General features: G+C 47.1%; 2 protein-coding genes across 5 annotated transcripts in view; one reads left to right on the forward strand and one right to left on the reverse strand.

Annotated features, from left to right (window-relative positions):
• Positions 1-13,011: 13,011 nt before the first annotated feature.
• On the reverse strand, positions 13,012-16,154 carry CCN1 (cellular communication network factor 1). Its single transcript, XM_082228459.1, has 5 exons — positions 15,772-16,154; positions 15,195-15,411; positions 14,461-14,808; positions 14,055-14,257; positions 13,012-13,936 (listed from the first exon to the last, which is right to left on the reverse strand). The coding sequence occupies exons 1-5, from the start codon at positions 15,832-15,834 to the stop codon at positions 13,637-13,639; spliced, it is 1,131 nt and encodes a 376-aa protein (XP_082084585.1). The 5' UTR covers positions 15,835-16,154; the 3' UTR covers positions 13,012-13,636.
• A 1,580-nt stretch (positions 16,155-17,734) lies between these two features.
• Positions 17,735-23,412, forward strand: part of DDAH1 (dimethylarginine dimethylaminohydrolase 1) — a 128,564-nt gene continuing 122,886 nt past the window's right edge. For 2 of the 4 annotated variants that reach the window (XM_082225367.1, XM_082225369.1), the window contains exon 1: positions 18,441-18,584. The gene's annotated coding sequence lies outside the window, so the exon portion shown is untranslated. Of the gene's footprint in view, positions 17,828-18,439; positions 18,585-23,412 lie in introns of those variants that run through there. The other 2 variants (XM_082225368.1, XM_082225370.1) reach the window with 2 other exon arrangements.

A 23,412-nucleotide genomic window follows, 5' to 3' on the forward strand; every position in this document is an offset into this window, starting at 1 on the left:
AGACACAGAAAAAATTTATAGTCAGTAGTGCTACCCAATTCAAGCTGTGTTTGCTTACAAACATTGCATTCTGCCCTTTTAAGTTCCAAGCTATTTCCCGGAAAACTTTTTTTTAAAACCCCCCAAAACATTAATTTGTATTTGTGTGGTTGCTATGGAATTTGGGTGAACTGTATGCAGATGCAGATTGTGTTAATAAGAAATAAAAAAGAACTGTGTACTCTAGTGAACAAAGATTAGTCTGTGTTTGTATTAGAATGTTGCTATGGCAGAGCATATGGTTTTATTTCGTGGACGTTTGCAGCGAAATGGAAGGAAATCGGATGCATTCAAGACAAACAAACAAGAAATTGCAACAAATACAGCTCCACATACATGCACAAGTTGAATGGGTAGTCACAGATGAGAAAGGTAAGGTAATTGCCGGACATGTTAGGTAGACTTCTTTCCTGCCAAGCTGTATTGTTTGGTAGGAAGCCAACACTCCTACTCTCATAGAATCGTAGAGTTGGAAAAGATCCCAAGGATCATCTAGTCCAACCCTTTGCAATGAAGGAATCTCTTAATGCCATAAACTTAATGCTATGTTCTTTTCTCTGTGTAGACAGTATTGCATACCGTATTTTTTGCTCTATAAGACGCACCAGACCACAAGACGCACCTAGTTTTGGGAGGAGGAAAACAAGAAAAAAAATATTCTGAATCTCAGAAGCCAGAACAACAAGAGGGATCGCTGTGTGGCGAAAGCAGCCATCCCTCTTGCTGTTCTGGCTTCTGGGATGGCTGCGCAGCCTGCATTCGCTCCATAAGACACACACACATTTCCCCTTACTTTTTAGAGCAAAAAATACGGTAATCATTCTTTTTTAAAAAGGAATCTCAAGTAGATCATGCATGACAGATGGCCATCCAACCTCTGCTTAAAAACCTCCAAGGAAAGAGTCCACCACCTCTCCTGGCAGTGGAAGACCTTAGGGGCTCAAATTTCAGCAGTGACCAGCATGTGTAACGCCAAAATTCGGTGCCCCACTGCCTCTCATACTCCATTCTAAATAATAGTTGCAGCATCCTCTGTGGTGCCTCCAGGACCCAGCGTGACCAAAGTGGTCGTGCTCCCCTAAATCCACCTCTCCACATGGGAGTCAGAAAGTTCTTCCTGGTGTTTATTGCAATGTCCTTTCTTATAACTTGAAGCTATTGATTCAATTCCTACCCTCCAGAGCAGGAGAAAACAAGCTTGCTCCATGCTCCCTGTAGAAGCCCTTAAGATATTTGGCTATCATACTCCCTCTCAGTCTCCTCTTTTCCAGGCTAAACATACCCAATTTGTTCCTCATCAGGCTTGGTTTCCAGGCCCTTGATCATCTTGGCTGCCCTCCTCTGCACACGTCCCAGCTTGTCAATCTTAAATTGTGGCACCCGGAACTGCACACGGGACTCCACGTGTGGTCTGACTACTACATCCCTTGATTGGCACACCTTTAGGATGTGGAAAGGATGACACAAATAAGATAGCTGTGGTGGTTCGTGGGGCCAGAGAGGAAGCAGGTATTTCTAGCTCGGAGGAAAAGCAAAGCACTCGTGTATTGTTCTTAGGTGTGTTTTGAAAGATACTGAGATAAGGGGGTGGAGTTGCGGGGAGCTTGGTGGGATTTTGGCAGGTTAGGGTACAGCCTGGGGTTTGCTTTTGGGGTTTTTTTGGTAGATAAGACTAGAGAGAGGGGGCTAGTCAAATCAAAGGGAGGTATAGGAAGCGGCCTATTGGTCCATCTAACTCAGGGCTATCTGCATTCACTGGCAATGACTTTCCGGAGCTTCAGACGGGACATTCTTAGTCTTACTTGGAGAATGGATTATCTGGGACTGATTCTGAGACCTTCAGTATGCAAAGCAGATGCTCTGTCACTGAGCTCTGGCCCTTCCCCTGAAGGTGGATCAGAGTAGGAGGGGATAACTTCTTAAAATAATTTTTTTATTTTTTTCTTTAAAAGCCTTAATCTGAACGTGAGGCAAAAGTCCCAACTGGGCAGAAAAAATATCTTAACGGTTGCCAATCCTAACTAGCAGATAGCAGCATTGTACAGTGTCCCCACCCCCACCCCCGTATCAAGACAACTGCTTTCAGAGAATGCAAGCAATGAACTTGATGTTGCCTCTAATAACTTTCCACAGATGTTATGTGCAATATCTTGAATGAGCATCTTTCCTGCCCTCCCCCCTCTGCTCAAGCCCTTTCTCCTATACTACAATACTGGGGGTTTTCTATGGGTTCTACCAAGCTGGGATGCTGGCCAGGAGCTTCCTGGTGCTTCAGAAATGCAGGAAGGTGAAAGGCTTGGCTCAGGGACTTGTATGGCTTCCCAGCGTTGGCTAGCCTCCAAATTCCCATCTACCCTGCTGTGCAAATTCCATGGAAGAATGTTCAGGGGCAGGCGGAGTTCCCCTGGCCTGCCTACCTATAACCTTGTCTGCCCTCTGTTTAGAAGGATGGCTGATGGACTGTCTGCTTTTGAGGCCTTGACGCAAAGAGGATTAGCAGCCAGCCAGGCCTTGATTTTAAAATATTTTTTAAAAATCAGATCACCGTGTTGCTTACTTTTTCTTTTACCAGTAAGCATGATTGTGATTGTGCCTTTTTGCGGTCTTTTGGACTGTGCCTCTGTGTGGCGTTCATGATGAGAGCGGAAGATAAAACGAGCCCTGCCGCTAACTTGGACTCTTCTTGGCAATCCGGGTCTTCATACAAATCCAGAGATTTATAACGCTGACAAACTGCATTAGCTGCCTCGTGAGCAAATTGGATGGGACTTTGCTTGGCCTTTCCGTGGGGTTTTTGTTTGTTTGTTTCATACCATCGTGGCTTCTTTGGTTCTGAGCAGCTCAGGACTCTGCGGTGTGTGCACAGTTACAAAACACTTGCTGGGGTTACAGAAGGGTGATTAAGCAAACCTTGTTGATTTGGGGGGTTGGAATGGGGATATCTTCTTGATATGGAAATTGGCCTGAAGCGTTAAAGAACAGGCTTTATTTCTGGTGGCGCCTATTTTGTAGAATGATACCCTTTATCCCAGAGATCAAGTGGGCACAGGTTGTTGGGTGCTTCGGCCAGAAATTGAAAGCATACTTCTTCATGCAGACTTTGCCTGATTATTGTTACCTGCTCCTGGCATTTCTGGGTGTTATTGCAACTAATGTTATGCTGTTTTACAGATAGTGTTTTTATTGTTCGGTGTGGGTTTGTTAGTTATTCTATGTGGATTTTTTTTTTAATCAAAGGTAAGGTAAAGGTAAAGGGACCCCTGACCATTAGGTCCAGTTGTGACCGACTCTGGGGTTGCGGCGCTCATCTCGCTTTATTGGCCGGGGGAGCCGGCGTACAGCTTCCGGGTCATGTGGCCAGCATGACTAAGCCACTTCTGGCAAACCAGAGCAGCGCACGGAAACGCCATTTACCTTCCTGCCAGAGCGGTACCTATTTATCTACTTGCACTTGGACGTGCTTTCAAACTGCTAGGTGGGCAGGAGCAGGGACTGAGCATTGGGAGCTCACCCCGTCGCAGGGATTCGAACTGCTGACCTTCTGGTCGGCAAGTCCTAGGCTCTGTGGTTTAACCCACAGCGCCACCCGCGTCCCTATCAAAGGTAGTGTAGCAATAATTTTCATAAATATATTTTTATGATGATGATGGGAGTAGAGTGGAGGAAACAACTGCCTCTAGCAGCCATTCCCAACTTGCTGCCTCCAAGTCGATGCCTCAAATTTCAACTCCTTTCAGCTTCTGCTAGCACAGCTGTGCTAGCTGAAGCCAATGGGAGTTTGTAGCCTGAATCATCTGGAGGACACCAGCTTGGAGACTGCTTCTCTACAGGAAATGCATGTTCTCATCCAGGAGATGTTGAAATGTCAGTAGTCACCTGAGTTTAAAAGGTTTGCAGTGAGCGGATTGCCTTGGCAGGGAAGAAACATTTTCCTTGCACTCATTTCCATCACTTGGATTTGTGCTGCTGCTCTCTTTTGAGGGGAAGGCAGTTGGCAAGGCATAGCAGTTTGACTTCTGTATTCGGGGTCAAGAACAATCCAAAAGCACAAACTTTAAGGTTGGGAAACCCATTGCTACTGTCCTTGCTACATGCCTGCTTGCCTAATTATGCTTTGGACATGCCATCAGGTTGCTATAAAAACCCAAATAGAAAAGGAATTCAAAAGCCAGGCGCTTGAGCTTCCCAGGTGGTTTGTGTGACTAATTCAGTCAATGTACAAACACAAACACACACACAAAATCCTATGCAGTCTGTTGCTGTACAGCCCCCTTATGTGTGATGCTTCTTTGGTCTCCTCTCACCTTGTCTCCAATGGAATGTGTGATGCAGGGGCTTTGCACCTGTGATTCCTACATGGTGGGGCAAGACCCACTTTTGGCACAAATGACCCTTAGACTAGTCATTAAGCCAAACCTGGTTGTCCATGCAGAGTTCCACCAGATTCTGACTTCATCAATCCTTTGACGAGCCTATAAAGTTGTCAACGACCGGACTCAAAATGTCAGGAATGTAAATGTCATAAAGCCCAGAAATCCTAATACATACTCAGCATTTATTAATCATCAGACACCATTACTAGGAATCGTACCTTCTTACTGGGTTCAACTGGCTCTGGTCCTCCACGTTGGTTTCTTCCTACATCTGTACTGCAGATGCCACCAATCCTTGCTGTTCCCAGAAATCATCTGATTGTGTTGAGTACTGCCAGTTTTAATTCTGTTTCTCCAACACTTCCAATGAATTAGAGCATTTCTCATCTTTTTCATTCATTTCCGAAGTGGCTTCCCTACCATATGCCATATTGTTCATTTGGTGAGAGTTTGATAGCCCGTATTTATAATTATCCTCATCGTTTTAAATTTCTCGAGACACCTTTCTCAAGATGTCTCAGAGCAACTTCCACAAATGTAAGATATACAGGATTTAAAACAAGGTGATAAAAACACCAGTCATCCATATAGCAATAAAATCACCCCAGCTCATAGAAAGTTAATGCAGATAACATCAGCAGAAATAGCAACAACATCATAGCTCATCAGATGCCTGAGAGTAGACTTCTCACCCATTATTTCTATAAACACGGGTGCCTTATGGCTTCCCCTACTGCCAGTAGAAATATAATGTTAGTATTTGCTCAAAGCAACACATAGTATATTGGGGAGCTAAGGCCTGGTAACCGCTCCCTAATATATTTTGGATAATGGCAATATTGCCAGTTGGTGCCCTCATTCTGATGCATAATGTGCAGCTAGGTACATCAGATACAGACAACTCCTTTGTAGAAACTCCCTCAATTCTAGGACTTCACTACCACAACGGTCCCAGAGGCAGCAGGAAACAAGCCAGCCCTGCTCATCTAGACAACTTTATTCTATATTTCTAAGCTGACAGAAGGAACTGTGCAACATGGCTTTATTAATTCCTTCAGCAGAGTATCAGCTAATTGAAAATAGATCACCATGTGGAGACAACTGCTTTAACCAGCTTCCAAATTGGTGTCATGATGCCTCGTGGTGTTGCTGTGTTGCACCTAAAACCAGACCCTTGGCCCAAACACTTTGCCCAAGGATGAAATCTTGAAGAATGGATTATATTTACCCCAATCAGGACAGTCTGAGGAATTACTTTTCCAAGAAGGGATGTATTGCCACTTTCTTTAAAGCAGTTGGAACATGACCCTCCCTCAGTGATGCATTAACAACCTCTGGCGACCTGTCGGTCCTTCCCAGCCTTGCCGTCCTAATCAGCTGGGATGAATAAGGGTCAAACACGCACATAGTTGGCTGCACTCCAACAAGAATCTTGTCCGCATTCTCAGGCGAAACAAGCTGAAAGATATGAATAGAAACCTGATAACAGAGAGCAATAAATACCACCGGCACACTTTGTAAACAGCCAAAGCCGGAAGAGATGCAAGCCGTTATCTGGGAAGTGCTTTGCAGGCTGGTCATAGCAAACTTCCCAAGTTTTATGTGTTCCTTAGCCTTCCTCCTTGGATTCTGTTCCGGGGTTCAGTTGTGCAATTTAGAGTTGTGTGGAGCAGGGCAGCAAGGCTGCAATCCTCCCCATCTGCTAAAATAATGAATAAGGAGACTACAGCTCCCATCATTCCTGGCCATTGGCCATGCTCAATGGGAGTTGTAGTCTAAAGACTGAAAGGCACCACCATATTGACTACACTTGAGTTGGACCATCTAGTCAAACCCAGTAGTATCATCATCATCCATAAAATTGATAGAAACAGGAAGTGACGCCATATTGCGTGGAGCAGGGAATGGAGTGGGAGGGATAGAGCTAAGAAATGTGTTAGATCCGAACTTCTAGTAACACACTGAAACGCTGTACTGCAAGGAATGTCCCTTGGGAATTTGGGACTCTTCGTGACGATCTTGGTACTTTGGGGGCAGTTGGAGGGTATGTGAAATATTTCAGAGTGTGGACTATTACAAGTATTGCAAGGTTTAATATGTGCACACAGAGAGTTGTCATGTTTGTGAGCAAGACGTTTGAGACAATTACTGCATTGCCGAAACCAGGGTGGGCGAAGGCTGGGCTTCATGTTTTTTCCTGTTTATGACAACATAAAATTCTTCGTGTAATTTGTAATCTCGGAAGAAGGAAACTGCAGGGAGTGGGGAGCATCCTTGTTACTTACTTATGGATACCACATTGACACCCAGTAATAAATCATTGTGCTTCTTGAGCTGACATAATCTAGCATATTCTCTTGAGAATGTTTCCAGGCTTGCCTGTTTTGCTGTAGCACAAGGGTGGCTCCTTGTGACTTCCAGCCAATTCAGTAAAGGGAATAGAAGTTCACAAGAAAGATGGGTGGAGTAATGTTCATATTATTTTAATTCAGCCTTTGCCGACCAGGCGGTTTTGGACTACAACTCCCATCATCCCTTGATATTGGCCATTCTGGCGGGGGCTGGTGGAAGTTGTAGTCTTCTGCATCCTTTCTATCAACCATTGACAGAGTCATAGACTATGCCAAGTTAACTGACATGAAATCTGGGGATTACCTCTGAGCATGCAAATCTGAGCACCGTAAAGCATGCCAAGCAACCTAATATCAGGTGTGATAATACTGTAGCTATTTATCTTTTTAAGGCATGAATCAGGTTGGAGGGAGGGAGGCTAAGGGACTTGGTATACTGTTCTATTGTAATACGGTAAATGTGAAAGGCCCTAATCAGCCATGGATAAAAAGTAAAAAATATACATGCTCACTTAAAACACACACACAAATAAACCCAGGAAATTATAGTTGGGTGAAGCTGCTGATATAATGTCAGGGACTGGGTGGACGAAGAGGAGTGGAGGGAGACACCAGTCGGGGAACCCCCAAGGGAAACCCTAGAGGAGGAGAGGTCGGAGGAAGAGGATTGGGAGAAGGTGCTGAAGGGGCAACAGGGTTTACTGAGCAGGAAGAGCTGGTGAAAGGGAGCAGTTCAGACTCCAAGGCTGAAGCAGAGGAGGGGGCTTAAGAGGCTGCTGAAGAAGCCAAGGACACTCCCGCTCTTGCTGCGACAAGCTCCCTTTCCCCCCCGGTTTCCAAGAACACGCAGAATAATGAGAAGGGCAGAACAGAGACCAGAGGTGTGCAGATGCAGGTTGAAACTGCTTGGGAAACATCCAGGAGAGGAGGAGCCTTAGAACGAATGGAAGGAAGCAACCTTCAGTCCTGGCAACTGCTCCACAGGGGCAAGACTTGCTGGGAAGTGTTACTGTTTCCTTGAATAAAGACAGAGATATCCCCCTGTGGCTGTGGAGGCAGACGTTTGGGGCTTCTATAATGCCTTTTATGGTGTACCCCAGCTGGGATGGAGGAGGTGCCTCTGTGGTGGCTGGAGGCGGGTGGGGAGAAACAAGTGATGGAAGGGGACTGCATATTTCACTGGAAAGTCCCTTAATTTTGGAGGGTATTTTAAGCCCAGTGATGAATGCAAACGAAATGTCTCTCTGGGACTCCACAATGTTCTCTGCGTATTCACAGCTGACCTTGGAAGGGACAGAGTGCTAGTAGAGCTAAGGGATCATTTAGGCACTGTGAGAGCAGAAGTAGCATCATGTCTCATCTGTAAAATGGGAGTAATAATCTCCTACAATACAGACTGTTGTGTGAGCCAGCACAGTTAAAAACTGTGAAGTGTTGTGCAGTCTAAAACTGCTGTATAAATAATTAGCTACAGTCACAGTCCTAGCTCAGAATAGATTGCTTTTTCCTCCCTCTTTTCTCCGTTCTCAGTTTTACCATTGAAAAGGGGACCTTGCAATTTGTCAGGCAACTGGAAGATTAATAGGATCTTCTGCCTACAGTTATGTTGCTTTCACTCCTTATCTCATTAGCCGGGGTTGCCCATGGTGTAGGGGGATATAAAAAGGCAGGGAATTTTTGATATCTGTAACCCATCTGGAAGCCACTGAAGATATTGACACTGCTGGGTCTTTGGCTGCATAGAAGACTTCAGGAATGGCAATCGTGAGAATTTTCCCGACGAGAGTTTACGAAAGAGCTTGAGCAACCAAAGTTCGGCAAACTGCAATTTCTGTAAGCCATTGGATCGTCCTGAAACATTCTGCCTTTTCCAGTGTAATGTCTTTGGACTTAGTAACCCCACGGAGGGAGGCATTCCAAGAATGCTTTGTTGGTGTGTGTGTGTGTGTGTGTGTGTGTGTCATCCACGTGGATTTTCCATGGGGCAACCTTTAAAGGGGAGAGGAGCCATAGTTTAAAGGCACTCGCCTTGGATGGAGAACAGCCCACCTCAGTCTCTTTCATCTCCAGTCCATCAGGTAGCAAGCAGGGCTTGGAAATGCTTCTACTTGAAACCTCCCAGAGTTATTTTCAATCTGTGCAAACAGTGCTGTGCTTGACATCAACCAGTTAGTCTAATAAACTAAGGCAGTTTTGCATGCCAAATTCCTGCTGGCATCAGCTTACAGGATTGTCCACATATTTCTACAGACTCCTTCCCCTCTGCAGTCTGCAGCAGCGTTCTGTGGTGGCCCTCAGACTGTGAGAGAACAAGCCTCAACTCTGAGCCCCCAGCTGCAGATTCCTACCTGTGTATAATAATTCTCTCTTATTTAAGAAACAGTCATGCTGCCTCTGTTTACATCCAGGTAAAGAGAAGAAGGACAAGGAGCAATACTGCCAGCTGCCCCTGTGCTGGAAGGGGCTTGATTCAATGTGATGCACTGCTCAGGTGAAACACCGAACAGAAATACCTGGTGAATTCCTGTAACTTTTCAAGGAACTGCTGGTTGCAAACTCGCCACTCATTTGAGCCCAGGAACGTCTCCGCACAGTCACAGGAAATCAGCTTGCAGGTGTATCAAAAAAGCAGTTCATTGTCCATATACCCACCACCCTGCTCCATGAAGAAAAACAGCATTTAGTCCTCTTTTAACTAGTACATTGCTCCTTCCCGGGATTAAATAGGAGCCTGGCCAAACATGCTTCAGTTAGTTTCAAACCTCCCTTGTCAACAAAAATATTGTACAGACAAGTTCAGATGTAGCTGCGACTGGTGGCCAGGTGGTACTTAAATTCCAAACCAGCTCAAGATTTGAATGCCTTGCGGGGAGAGGAACATGACTGAGCAGAGATAAGGAGAGCTGCCATTAGAATAAAATAAAAAGTGAAGTGGAAGCTATGCTTATCGAGACCCTTGGCTAGTCATTTGAGTGTGATGTATTACATTTATTAGTCTAACGCATGCCAGCAATTTGGTGGTCCGTTCTTGCCTTAGACCTTCGTAGAAAATGAATGTATGAATGAATTCATGCGTGGTGCTGGAAACCATAGCTGATGTCTCCAGGACGGTTGCGAAACTGTAGCAACACAGCTCCCCCATGTGCATATGATGACAGATGTGAAGCTGTGAGGAATGCTAGATTTGAAAGGGAATCCTGGGTTCAAATATCCACTGAGCTTTTTTAACCAGCTGTCTGCCTCTGCCCAACCTTCCTCAGTGGACTGTTATTTTAAAAAAATAACAACTCCACGTTGCCCAGGGATCAAATTAGACCTTCTTGATCAACCTGCAGTGTTCAGCTGATGGCTTATTCATATAAGAAGTGCTTGCATGACCCACACCGCTTTTATTTTGGGGGCACCTTAGGGCAAGATGCTCTCAGTGGACCTCCCACTGATGTTCCCACCTGTTCCTTGTCACTGCGGCCCATTTGCTACATCTCCCTCTGGCCCCAGCCTGCCCCACCTTCCAGAGAAAAGAGGACAAGGCAAGCAAATATTTATTTTTCTTCTCATCATTCCTCTCCCTGATTGTTCACTTAGAAAGTGCAGGTGAACAGGTAGTTAGAGCAGCAAGAGCAGGAGGCTCCAGGAATTGGCAGTGGGCCTCCCCACTTCGCCATGGGCCTTGGCAGATGCCTAGCTGTGCCAAACTCTTGACACCAGCCTTGTGTTTAACAATTGCTCCACCTAAAGAGCCTCTTGTAACATATAGACTCACAAGACCTGTCTTGGCAAATCAGGCCAGCTCATTTCCAAAAGAGAACAGTAAAATGCATCTGGAAGCTTTTAAGGAAGGTTGTGCACATCACCCAGAGAGCCCTGGCTCCGGGGAGACTCAGAAATGCTGCAAACAAACAAAAGTCTTTCCTTACTGTGCTTCCTGAATGCCTGGTGTTCACAGGTATGCTACCTCCGTACGGGAAGGTTAAATTTAGCTGCCATGGCTAATAATAACCATTAATAGCTCTGTTGTCCATGAATTTGTCTCCTCCCCCCCCCCCCCGCTTTAAAGCCATCTAGGAGCTAACCAACCAGTCAGGACCTCAAACCCTCAAGGCATGACTGTAGACCTACAAAATGGATGATTAGCAGTGGGTGTGTTGAGGCTGCACATGGTGCTCTTATAATCCCTTGGGAAAGTGTCTCCACCTGGCTGGATCTAAAAGCAGCCATTGAATCCCTTTTAGCAGAGTTTTCTATAACGTAGGTGCGAGGAGAAATATGAACAAGTGGGCCCTTCAGGAAAGTGTTAGTGTGGAATGCATTCCAGTCCAGCATTCCAGTCAGCCAGCCATGCCATTCTTCAGAATGTTCTCTTCTATTTCCCCTCCTACCGGACATTTTTATACAACCCTGCCCCCAACAGCTGCTTTGGGGTTTTCCCACCTTCTAGTTTGCTTTGGAATACCTGGCGCTTTCTCTCTCTCTCTCTTTCTCTCTCTCTCTGTGTATGTGTTTCAGTAAACTTCAAGGTTCACCCAAGCCTGCTACTCTACTTCCCACTTGTATGTGGGTGGTACCATTTGGCTGCATCGAGGCATCAGCACTCGTAGCTGAACATCAGAAACCGAAAGGATGATACAGCTTGAGCCAAAGAGTTTCCAAAGAATCGTAGAGTCGGAAGGGGCATGCAATGCAGGAATCTTTCACCCGGCGTGGGACTTGAACCCACAACCCTGAGATTAAGAGCCTCTTAATGCCAATTTGGCCCAATTTAAGACTAGGTATATAGCATTTAAGGGACGCGGGTGGCGCTGTGGGCTAAAGCCTCAACGCCTAGGGCTTGCCGATCGAAAGGTCGGCGGTTCGAATCCCCGCGGCGGGGTGCGCTCCCGCTGTTCGGTCCCAGCGCCTGCCCACCTAGCAGTTCGAAAGCACCCCCGGGTGCAAGTAGATAAATAGGTACCGCTTACCAGCGGGAAGGTAAACGGCGTTCCGTGTGCGGCTCTGGCTCGCCAGAGCAGCGATGTCACGCTGGCCACGTGACCCGGAAGTGTCCCCGGACAGCGCTGGCCCCCGGCCAATAAATGTGAGATGGGCGCACAAACCCCACAGTCTGTCAAGACTGGCCCGTTCGGGCAGGGGTACCTTTACCTTTACCTTTATATAGCATTTGTGTGAGCTCTGCTCGCCGAATGGCCTTGCACGAGTCCCAGTCCATCAGCTCTAAGCCGCCTAACTATGAATGGAAATATAAATTAGCTTTGTTGCTGGATTGTTGAGGATTGATAAATTATGGACTGTGAAGCACTCCGAACACCAGAAAATAGGACTGAAATTGTTTAGACTTTGGCTACACACCTAGATCCACTTCCTTGGGAGGAAGCCTCATTGAACTCAGTTGAGACTTACCAGGTAAATATAAGTTTGCACTTTCTGTTCGTTTTGAATAGTTCTGCTTCCTTTACTCTCTCTTCCACGTTACATTGTAGGGGGGTGGGGAGAGAAGCAGAGGCAAAAGGAGAGGCTAGTTCTTGGCCTGCTGGAAAAATACTATGAATTCCTAGCATTCTTTTCCTTTTTAACAACATGTTTACTTTTAATCACCATGTTATTTAGGATTAACACAAGTAATTGCTTCAAGCTCATTTAAGTTTGAATTTAGTGAAAGCAAACTACCTCCTGCAGACTGAAGGAAACCTTTCCCCCACAAACAAAGAAATGTATTCATCTGCAAGAAGCAGCAGCAGTAGGAATCCTTAAAAGCACTAGCAACAGCCTATTTAGCTGCAGAGTGAGTTGCATTTTAGAGAAATGCCATCAATAATGAAAAAAATACTTTGGCTTCACGGTGTACTTAACAATCCGTATATGATCTGATTTAGAATCCTTAAGAACTGACCTGGAACAAGCACAATGCTGTGTTTAAAGATTACAAGTACAAAGATATGTATAATTTAATCGAGCAAGTTTAACTAACTTCTTTGGTAAAATGATGGCAGAACTAAAGTAAGTCTAACAATGCAATGCTATACATGTCTATTTATAAACCGCACCGAGTTCAATGGAACTTACTCCCAGATAAGTGTGTATAAGACTGCTGCCTCAAAAGCCAATCCTGAACATGTTTAGTTGAAAGGAAGCCCTCTAGTGCTAATAAGTTTAGTGAGACTAACTTGTCTTAGAAATTGCTTCTCATAGCCATCTAAAATTCCATAGCATCTCCTGCTTCCCTAAATCAACACACCGTATTAAAAATGAAATTAGGTAAATATTTCTTTATTAAATGATTAATTTCATAAATAAATTCTCTTAATTCATTGAATATAAAATTAAATCATTTACAACTTATTCCAGTATTAGGGATTTTTTTTCCTCCAAAAAAACAAAAAAGCTACATTTTGATAAATAAAATATTCAGCTTTAAAAAGAACCGATTTCTGTTTGTGGGTATGAAATATATAGCTGGTGCCTATAGCTGCCATAGGCGAGGACTCCAAAAGTGCCCACCATAGGAAGGAATGTAACCTCGAACAAAAGTTTGGAACAACAACTAAAGCATGATATTATGTTGAACAGTAAGAAAATGAAGGTTTTCATAACCGGAACAGACGGACAAAGTATAAACAGATCAGTTACAAACAGAAATCGGTCATCATGAAAGTGCTCCAAAATGAAGCAATAAGATTGCTCCAGTACTATGAAGCTTTAAGTATGCTCAAACTGTTGCATTAGTATCCAGTTGCACAGTGCATTTTTTGTGTGTCTCAGTGTTGCCCTCCAATGGACAAACGCACCACTTCCGTAAGAGTTCATTTCTCCACTGTTACTTTAAAAAAAATAAAAAATTGGAGCAAGCCTTCCGCTCAAGCCTGCACAAATCACAACCTAGTCCCTAAATTTGTGGATGTCGTTGAATAGCCGGTAATTAGGATAGGCCTCGTTTGCATGGGGGCAGTTGTAGTTGCATCTGCAAGACTGGATCATCATGACGTTCTTAGTGAAGGTCTCTCCGTCGTCGCAGCGGAAACGGATCTTGACAGTCCTGGTCTGCTGAGGCGTACAGCACCTGCTGTCCACGCATGAGCCGCAGTACTTGGGCCGGTACTTCTTTACGCTGGAGCAACCTGCGTAAGTGAACTTGACTGGCGCTTGGGACTTCTTGGTCTTTGTGCATTTCTTCCCCTTCTGGAAGGAAGAGATCAACAGCGTAAGTTAGGTTGCAATTCCAGCCAAAAGGCTCCCTCCACTCAAAAACGACCTGGGAATTGTTGTGGGACGGTAAAGGGGCCTGTGTTGTTTTTACCTTTAAGGAGTCGTAGCTCGGTTGTCCGCAGGGTCTCACTTCACATATCCTGGTCTCTTTGACTAGTCTGCAGTCGGGATTATCGTTGGTGACTCGGGTGGAGACGCCCATCCCACAGGTCTTTGAGCACTGGGACCACGAGGTTGTCTGCACAATGCACTTCGGGTTCTCAAAGAAGTGAGTGCGTGGCTCAGATTCAAAGACTAAAAAAATAGAAAGGAGGGGGAGAGAGAAAAGAACAGTATAAATTTCTCATTCTTACGAGCTCTTTGTTTCTCTTCTCATCAACATGCATAGCAAAACACTGTAGACAGATAATCCCCCACGCTAAAGAATTTCCAGTGGTAATCCCCCCTCCCCCTCCCTGGCAGAAGAACAACATGACCCTGGTCATCTTAAAACTCACCGGGTAACATTTTCAGCCCTCCTTTCACGATGGCTATGAGCTCATTGTTCCTGGTTAGCTCTCCTTCGGAAGCATCCCGACCAAACTCTTTGTCCATGAAACCTTGCAGGTCATCCAGGTTGTCTTTGGAGTCATCACAGACCCATTCCTCGCAGCACTGGCCAGGGACTTTCACTAGCCTTGGGTTAGGGCAGCCCAAGTTAGGAAGGGAGAGTTCTTGGGGGCACAGCGGGATACAGCCAACCGCTCCATCGATGCATGTGCACTGGTGCTTGCAGTTGGGCTGGAAACTCTCTCCGTTCTGGTAGATTTTGGAGTTGTACTCACAGGGTCTCCCTTCTGATTGTGCTGCAAAGATTAGGAAAGAGGAGAGAGAGTTGTAAATGGGGGCTCAGTCTGCTGAAGCAGGGTGTGTGTTTCTCTCCCCCCCCCTTTTTCTTTCTGCTCTGTTAAATTCGATTTATGGTAAAGTTCCCTGCAATCCCCAAGAGCTCTAGGCTAGAACAATAAGTTAGTCAGGAATCACTTTTCCTTATGCGCTGTTAGTGCAGCCCAGACATAGTGAATTGCATTCCAGACTGTTGAAGTCATATGCCCTTTTGCCAATCTACCAACAACAAAGCATAACCATACATGGACTGAAAATTACTAAACTTCACCGCTACAAGGACTGGTTGGTAATATATATATATATAGATATATTTCAAAGGGAGCCAAAGCCACAAGCTTTTTACCTCTGCAGATCCCCTTCGGAGCTGTGGAGCTGGCGCCGAAATTGCATTCCAGTCCCTTGGTGTGATCGCAAGGCTGCGTCTTGCTGCAGTCCTCGTTGAGCTGTTTAGCACAGACTTTACAACATCCACAGCCGTCCAGGACCAGACCGACTCCCGGGGCACATCTTGGGACCTCCAGGGGGCATTGGCAAGCAGCTGGGCAAGAAGAAGAAAGCACCTGGGGAGGAGAAACAGATAAAAAGTTTGGTGAGACACAAACAGGTACAACTAAGCAAAGCAGGAAACAGTCTGCCTCCCTGCCATAAATGCAGACCAAAAACACAGGCACGTCACCTTTGATCATTGCCACTTCAGAGCTCAAGTTCCTTATATTTCTATGAACTGGCAAGAATACATTGGCTTCCCTCACAACAGGCGTGCCGGCTGCCTCTGCCTTCTCCCAACTTAAGTATATGCCTCCCCAAAGCCACACTATATCTTATTTTTAAAAAAACAACAACCCAAAAACCTTTCTGCCCGCAGCAGACCAGAGAAGGCAAGAATCCACAGCAAATGAGAAAGAAACGTCCACACCTACCCTGTTTACTAACTGAAGGAGTGCAAAAGCCAGGACGAAACAGCTGGTTCTCTGAGAGTTCATCTTCGGTTCCCTTTTTTTAAGGCGAAGGATTTCTGGTCTCTTTTCTCCCTTCTTCAGCCAGAAGCAAACTTGGACAGAGAGAGAGAGAGAGGGAAAGTAGGACCTAAACAATTTCTCGGTGTTTGTCTGAGCGAAGTGGCGGTGACTTTTGTTTTGTTTTAAAGAGAGAGTCGCGAGTCCTGGAAAGCCTCGGGGGCTCGCCTTGCTTCTCTTGCGGGGAAGGCGGAGAGGAGGACCCGGCTGCTTTCTCTTGGCTCCTGCTGCTCGTGGCGCCGCGCACTTTCCCGGGGATCCCTTTGCCGTCTGAGGAGGCTCCGAGAGGGAGCAGCCTTATATAGTGTGCAGGCGCCGCGTGCTGCAGCTGCACTGACGTTGAGCGTTCCAGAATTCTAAAGCACCAGGAATTGTAAGGCATCTCAGGAATGTTTCCTTGGCGCGGTTTGCATCCAAGCTCCGCCCTGTCTAAGCTGCACTTTTTCCCCCTCGCCGTCTCACAAGCAAGAAAACAGGTTCCCCCTCCCCTCCCCTCCCCTTTCCAACGCTTTTAAACAATCGCGGAGTTATAGATTGTAATATCGCAACACGCACGCCTCTCTTTTTTGGGGGTGGGTGGGGGGTAGAAAATATTTTGCTTGGCTATAAAGATTTCTTCTCTTTGCCACCCCTCCGAAACTTTCCCCATTTGCAGCCTAGGAAACAAGCGCGTTAGACATATTGTCCCGGTGTGTTTGCTAAATAGCTTATATGCTATTGAAGATTAAAGGGGAGGGGGTTGAGGGGGAGGGGGAAGAGGCATGCAAATTTCTTAAGACATTCGGATTTGATCCAATAGTGGGATGAAAAGGTGTATCCCTTAACTAAGACCCAGATTGCGTCGTTTAAATTTTTATTTTTATTTTTTTGAATGGGGCATGGGCAAAAGAAATTACTCCCCGTTGTTTGGACCGGTTCCAGGGAGCGGGGGGGGGGGTCCTCTTGTGCCCTTAAGTTTTTGGGTTATGGATTATTATTTTTACCTTCGGTTACCTTGATCTCGGAAGCTCCGTTTCCGCTATTTGAGGTCATATCAAGCAGAACGTCGTCTCCAGCAGCTCCCTCGCCCTGCAGCTATTAATTAACTTTTCTGGGTTTAATTGGCACATTTCGATGGCTTGAAAAGCAGCTAGCCAGACCTCCACGCTGCAAATGTTTCCAGCTTTTCAGGGAAAAGGTTCGGCTACCTTTTAAGACGATAATCTTTAAACTTGGGATGTTGCTGCAAGAATTTCGGGACGCTGAGAGTAAACACACACACACATAGACACACACACACACACACACACAACACCTTTTTAAAGGTCCCTTTTATGATTCTTGGTCCGTCTTGAAGGGGGCTGTGAGTGTGTGTGTGTGTGTGTGTGTGAAATCTGCTTCAATAAAAGCAAAATTGAAAGTGGTTCCTATGGAACAATGAACTCTCCGTGACCTTCCCCTCTAGCGTGGAATGATAAGCAATTAGAATAAAACAGCGCCTACCCTGCACGTCCCGGCTTAGCAGTATTCAAATGATGTTTTTGTTGTTGTTTTTTTGTTTTTTTACTATAACGTGGAGAATGTTTTGAAAGCTATACAGATGATAAACCATATATTGCAATGCACCTACGGCGTTCTGTTCAAAATACGTAAAAAAATAAATAAATCCGAAAGTTCCTTCTTGGCTCTTTAATTACGTGAAAGGCAAACACTTTGGTGAACGTGGGCTGGCATAATAAGTCATTTGAAAGCGATGGCGGGCCTTCAGAACACGCCTTCCTTTGCAAGCCTGTTGTTTATGGGTTTTGGGGGTTTGTTTGTTTGCTTATAGTATTTTCCTCTTCGGTTAAGTTTCTTTCCTAATGCATCTTCTCTGGTTTTAGGATTTGGTTTTTTTTTATTATTATCGTGGAGGGCACGACGACGACACAGAGGTGTTCCTAGCTTCTGTTGTGGCGTCTTTCAACCCTCCTTCATCGCCGTAAGTATTTCCAGATGGCGATTCAGACACCAGACGTAACAATATTTCCATATTTGGTCGAGCAGTAGTCCGCATTTTCCACATTTTTCTGCACTGTTACCCAACCACAAAGCATTCTTGACAGCTTCAGATGTTGTTAAATATAGACTTCGCTTTTGTTCCCAGGGCAGGAAATTCTTCGGAATTCTTGGTGGGGTGTTTTTCTTCTCCTCTCTACACCCCCCCTTTTCTCTCGCCCCCCCATCCTTCACGCAATCTACCTATTATGGTTTAGGAGGAATTGCATTGTGGCTTTGCTGGCCTGTTAGTGACAAATACATAAGTTAGAAGAAATATCCCTTGCTGGATATCTTATTCCCCTGGGGAGGGGGGAGGGGGGTTGTTGCTGCGCTTAACTTTTAATAAAGCAACTATCGATTCCGTCCGCGCCGTCTGATTTCCAACCACAGAAACGTGCTGCTCCCAAGCAGAGAGACCATGTAGCAGTGGGGGGCGGGGGGTAGGGGGGGAAGAGAGAGGTTGTTGGAGGCGATGCGAAGGGGGGGAAAGCAATGTGATCGACCTGGCCGCCTCCCATGGCCATACGGGTTGTGTCTTATATGCGCTCTTCGACGCACAGAGGGTGGCCCGTGGCGGGGAGGGGAGCGGACCCCTCGCCAGCCCCGCTGCTGCTTTGGAGCAGGGCAAACCCAGACGGCTCGTCGCCGGGTCCGCACACAGGGAGGCGTTTCAGAGGGGCTGGGAGCGTGTTTCCAGGGTAAGTTGTTGCTGCTCCTGGGTCCTAATTGGAGGGGGGGGGTGCGAGTGTGAGTCTAAGTGAGAAGTTGGGGGCAATGTTCGAGGAATAATAAGCAGCTTTGTTAAATCCTGCAGGGAACTTCAGAAATGACAGAGTGGCTGTTGTTGTTAGGTGTTTTTTTTCCAGGGGAAAAGGGGTTGGGTGTCTCTGCAGCCAGGGAGGTAGAACCAATATAATGGAGCCCTGTGTCCTCTGGGGGGGGGGGGCGGGCGGGTTGAAGCACCAGCTTGCAGAAACAGTTTCCACGCACATATACGGTTTCCCTGTTTCTCCCCTTCGACTAAAGGACTACACAGGTAGCTCAGTTGGTACAGCATGAGGCTCTTAATCTCAAGGCCGTGGGTTCGAGCCCCACATTGCAGGGGGGGTTGGACTCTCGGTGGTCCTCATCGTCCCTTCCGGCTCTTTCAAATATGGGAGTATTTTCTGACTAGCTCTAGACACCTCCCCCCCCCTCAAAAAAAAGGAGGAGGAATAAACACGGGGTTGGGGTGGTATAAAAGACCTGTCTTTTTGTGCATCCTTCAGGAGGGAATTCTCCATCCCTCTATCCCCACCCCATCAGAAGACAATATGAGGTAACCATCTGTCTAAAAAGGAATTGAGTCCAGGGTTAACGACGATTGCGTTCCCCAGTGACTGTTCACGGGAAAGGGAGAAAACTTGTTTCAGTAGCTCAAAAACCCCACCGATGGGAGGGGTGCGTGGGGGTCGGAGAGGAGCCGAGGTGTGTAGTAGTGGCGCCGCCTCCCATTTGCTCCTCGTCGGATGTCAGGCAGAAAGTGCTGAGTGGGGCAGCCAGGGAAGCTGCCTCGTCACTGTTAGGGAGAGTGGGGTTTCCCCCCACCCCACCCCTCTCTCTCTTTGCCCTCTGCAGCCGGGGTGTTGGGATCGGATCCCTTCCCTTGCTGCCTGGCCTTTGCTTTGGGAAACCGACGTAGCAGAGGTGGGGGCTAGGGGTGGATGGAGAGAGAGAGAGGAGATAATTGCCAAAGTGATTTCCGGCGCGAGCTAAACAAACTCCCGAGGTTTCCAACCCCGATCCATATTTGGTGAAAGTCTTGAGGAGTGTCGTCATCCGCTAGCCACCCCCCCCCCCCACCCCGCAGGAGGAGGACGATGATGTAGCTAAAAGGGTAGGCGTAAGGCGCGTCCGGCTCTCCTTTTAGCAAGGCGAGCTCATTTGGGGTCGCTGACCCTGCAGCGTTCCAGAGATCCGGATCACTCGGGAATCTCTGGGCACGTGTCCCGAGCCTTTCCTAGAGAGGGGTTTTTCCTCCCTTCCGCGCCCTCGAAGATCCTCCCCGCGTGCGCTCTGCCTCGCTTTGCTAAGCCAACAGCAAACCAGGTTAAGGACTTGGTACCCCGGGGCCCTTCCTGCAGGGAACATAGGAACCAACTCCTAGAGGACGAGGTCCTTTTGCCTCACTCACCCCACCCAATAAAATATTCGAAGGGTGGGGCAAAGTTAATAGTAGGCTGTGTGTGTGTGTGTGTGTGTGTGTGTGTGATTAATTAATGTGGAGGATGGATTACCTGATGCCTTCCCCCCCCCCCGAATATTTTATTCAAGTTGGCATCCTTGGCAGGGGATGCTTGCGGTGGGGGGGGAGAGGGAGAGATGAGCCATGCAGGCATCTTTGGCTGGATTTGGCAGTCCTTACTGGCCAGAGGAAGGGACGCGGGTGGCGCTGTGGGCTAAAGCCTCAGCGCCTAGGGCTTGCCGATCGAAAGGTCGGCGGTTCGAATCCCCGCGGCGGGGTGCGCTCCCGCTGCTCGGTCCCAGCGCCTGCCAACCTAGCAGTTCGAAAGCACCTCCGGGGGCAAGTAGATAAATAGGTACCGCTTACCAGCGGGAAGGTAAACGGCGTTCCGTGTGCGGCTCTGGCTCGCCAGAGCAGCGTTGTCACGCTGGCCACGTGACCCGGAAGTGTCTCCGGACAGCGCTGGCCCCCGGCCTCTAGATGTGAGATGGGCGCACAAACCCCACAGTCTGTCAAGACTGGCCCGTTCGGGCAGGGGTACCTTTACCTTTACCTTTACTGGCCAGAGGTGGGTGGCTAGGAGTGTGGTAGTTTAACTTCCTTTCTTAAGGTTAACTTAAAAGGCATAGATTCTAAAATTGCCAGACTGGCTTCACATGCGACCAAGAGGAGGCGCATGGGAGCATCGCTATAGATAAGGTCACTGGCCAAGCGGTGGCCAACCTGAGAGGTGCATCTGGGGAAGCCTTGCAATATTACGGAGGGTGCTAAGGCCTGTTTCCAGGGCCATACACAACCGCAGAGAATCCGAGAGTAGGCCCCAGTATTTTCTCTGTGGCACTTGGTGCACCTCTCTTAGATCATTTGGTTGCCAGCACAATCTTTTTCTTGGCTCTGTTCAATCCATAGAGCAGCACTTTCCAAGCGTTTTACTGAAGTCTGGCCTGAGACTCTTACCTGCACATCCTATTCATTTGCTTAAGAACTGGGAAGCTGCGTTCCCGGAAGCTGGTGCAGTCCTACGTGCGCAGTGGCACATGGGTCCTTTCGCCCATATCTGCTAGCCTGGCGCTCTACCCTCAAGGTTTCCTTTCGATGCTCTTTTGCCACGTCTGCACAATCCATTTCCCCCGGAGTATCCTGGGAACTGTGGGTTGTTGTGGGTGCTTGGAATTGTAGCGCTGTTAACTCGTTTCATATTGTCTCCTGTGAGCATCTGTTGCAACACTGTGTCAAGGTCACTGTAACTGCAGAAATGACTGCATGGTGCACCAAGGTATAGATCCTCTAGTGCTGTGAAAATATGTCCCTAGGTCCTGATTTGCTACACGAAATTCAGGCCTTTTTGTAATAAAAGATGGTATCTGGCTTTGGTTTGCAAAACCAGTTGCAAAACCCACATGTGCCTGGATACAGCTTGTCGGTTCAGTAGCTAATCTTAATGATTAGTTAGTATTAGGGTGGGAGCAATCTAGTTCTGTTATTTTCTATTCTGTACCTGACTTCCCAAATTTAACTCTACACTGCTGGCCCTTTTTCAATTGCCCTTTCTTGGTCCTGGGTTTATAACCTCCTTAATGAAGCAATGCATTTTTGCTGCTGTGGCTTCTTGGCGTAAACTTGGCTCTGAATCTGGATGCTTGGCTCCAGGCGACTGGATAAAGTGTGTGGGCTTGCAGCTCAAAAGACAATGAATGGGACTGTTTGGCTCCTGTTTTTGTGAATCCCAAGGATGTCAAGATAACAGCCTGAGTTTCCCCTGGCTCAGCTTGCGGAGCTACAGGTTTGATGGCCATATTACCTGGCAGGGTTGGTTTTCACCCTAGTCAATGATCATTCAAGCATCCCTTACACCAAAGGAACTCCTGGGAGCTCCAGGTCTAAGGGCACCCTTTCCAGGAGAATCCTTTACGTGGCAGTAGGATGGGATGAGAGCGAAAGGAAAGACAAGATAAAACTGATAAAGCTCACCTTACCAAAACTATTCCCACATATTTTCTTCCCCTAAGAGAGCTCATAATTTCTTTCCCTCTTGGTTTGCCCCCTGGCTCTATCCCAGTAAATGTGATATCAAACCCACACACTTCACACGGTCCCATTGGGAGCCTCTAAAGCAGGGGCGAATTCGTGCCATTTTACAGTCCTGAGCTGAATTTTAAGGAGTTGAATCCCGCAGCTACGTGAATGACTTTTGAATTCAGATTTCCCTGTGAGCATTTCTCAGATGCTTTTCTGTTGCAGTCTTTTCTGCAGTCTGTACCTTAGAGAATGAATCTGCTTCTCTCTAGACACATATTAGGATAGCATATATGTATATATATTTTCCTTCAAGATTGCTGATTGCCGTTATGTCATTAAGGGGGTTTGTCCCACAGAGGGAAAGAGTGTAAAAGAAGACTGGAATGATTCTGTTTGTTTCTAAATGAAAGCCGTACAATTCCTCCCAGACAGGAGGCAATGTTGAACACAATCAATTGCATTCTGTTTTGATCTGAACATTTCTGCCCGAGGAAAAGCCTTGCATTCGTGTATTGTAAGCATATGCCAGGGCTTCTATAGCAGTGGTTCCTGAGGCGATTTAGCTGCAACTACAGGTGACGCGGGTGGCGCTGTGGGCTAAAGCCTCAACGCCTAGGGCTTGCCGATCGAAAGGTCGGCGGTTCGAATCCCCGCGGCGGGGTGCGCTCCCGCTGTTCGGTCCCAGCGCCTGCCCACCTAGCAGTTCGAAAGCACCCCCGGGTGCAAGTAGATAAATAGGTACCGCTTACCAGCGGGAAGGTAAACGGCGTTCCGTGTGCGGCTCTGGCTCGCCAGAGCAGCGATGTCACGCTGGCCACGTGACCCGGAAGTGTCCCCGGACAGCGCTGGCCCCCGGCTAATAAATGTGAGATGGGCGCACAAACCCCACAGTCTGTCAAGACTGGCCTGTTCGGGCAGGGGTACCTTTACCTTTACCTTACAGGTGCTGCCATAGGCCATGCATGGTGAATTCAAGACCAGCCCTTCAATATTCTCCTTGATCAATGGAGCAAATACTGCTTCACTGAATTGTGAGAGGGGCAGGATCTGCAATTGTAGGAACCAATCAGTTGGAGGGGTGGCTTTTCTTCTCTTCCACATCCCGGGCCTTGTCATCCTGAGGCAATGGGCGATCTCCATCAACGTTTCTTCTTCCTCAGTCCTTCTCCCATCTATTCCTACATTTATCTCCCATGAGCCCAGTCACTTCTTGCCTCTTTGCTTCTTCTCCTCCATCCCATAGTATAGGGATGACTAACCTGTGGCCCTCCAGATCCTGCCAG

Source organism: Podarcis vaucheri (genome assembly GCF_965113315.1).
Source record: "Podarcis vaucheri genome assembly, chromosome: 6".
Classification (NCBI taxonomy): domain Eukaryota; kingdom Metazoa; phylum Chordata; class Lepidosauria; order Squamata; family Lacertidae; genus Podarcis; species Podarcis vaucheri.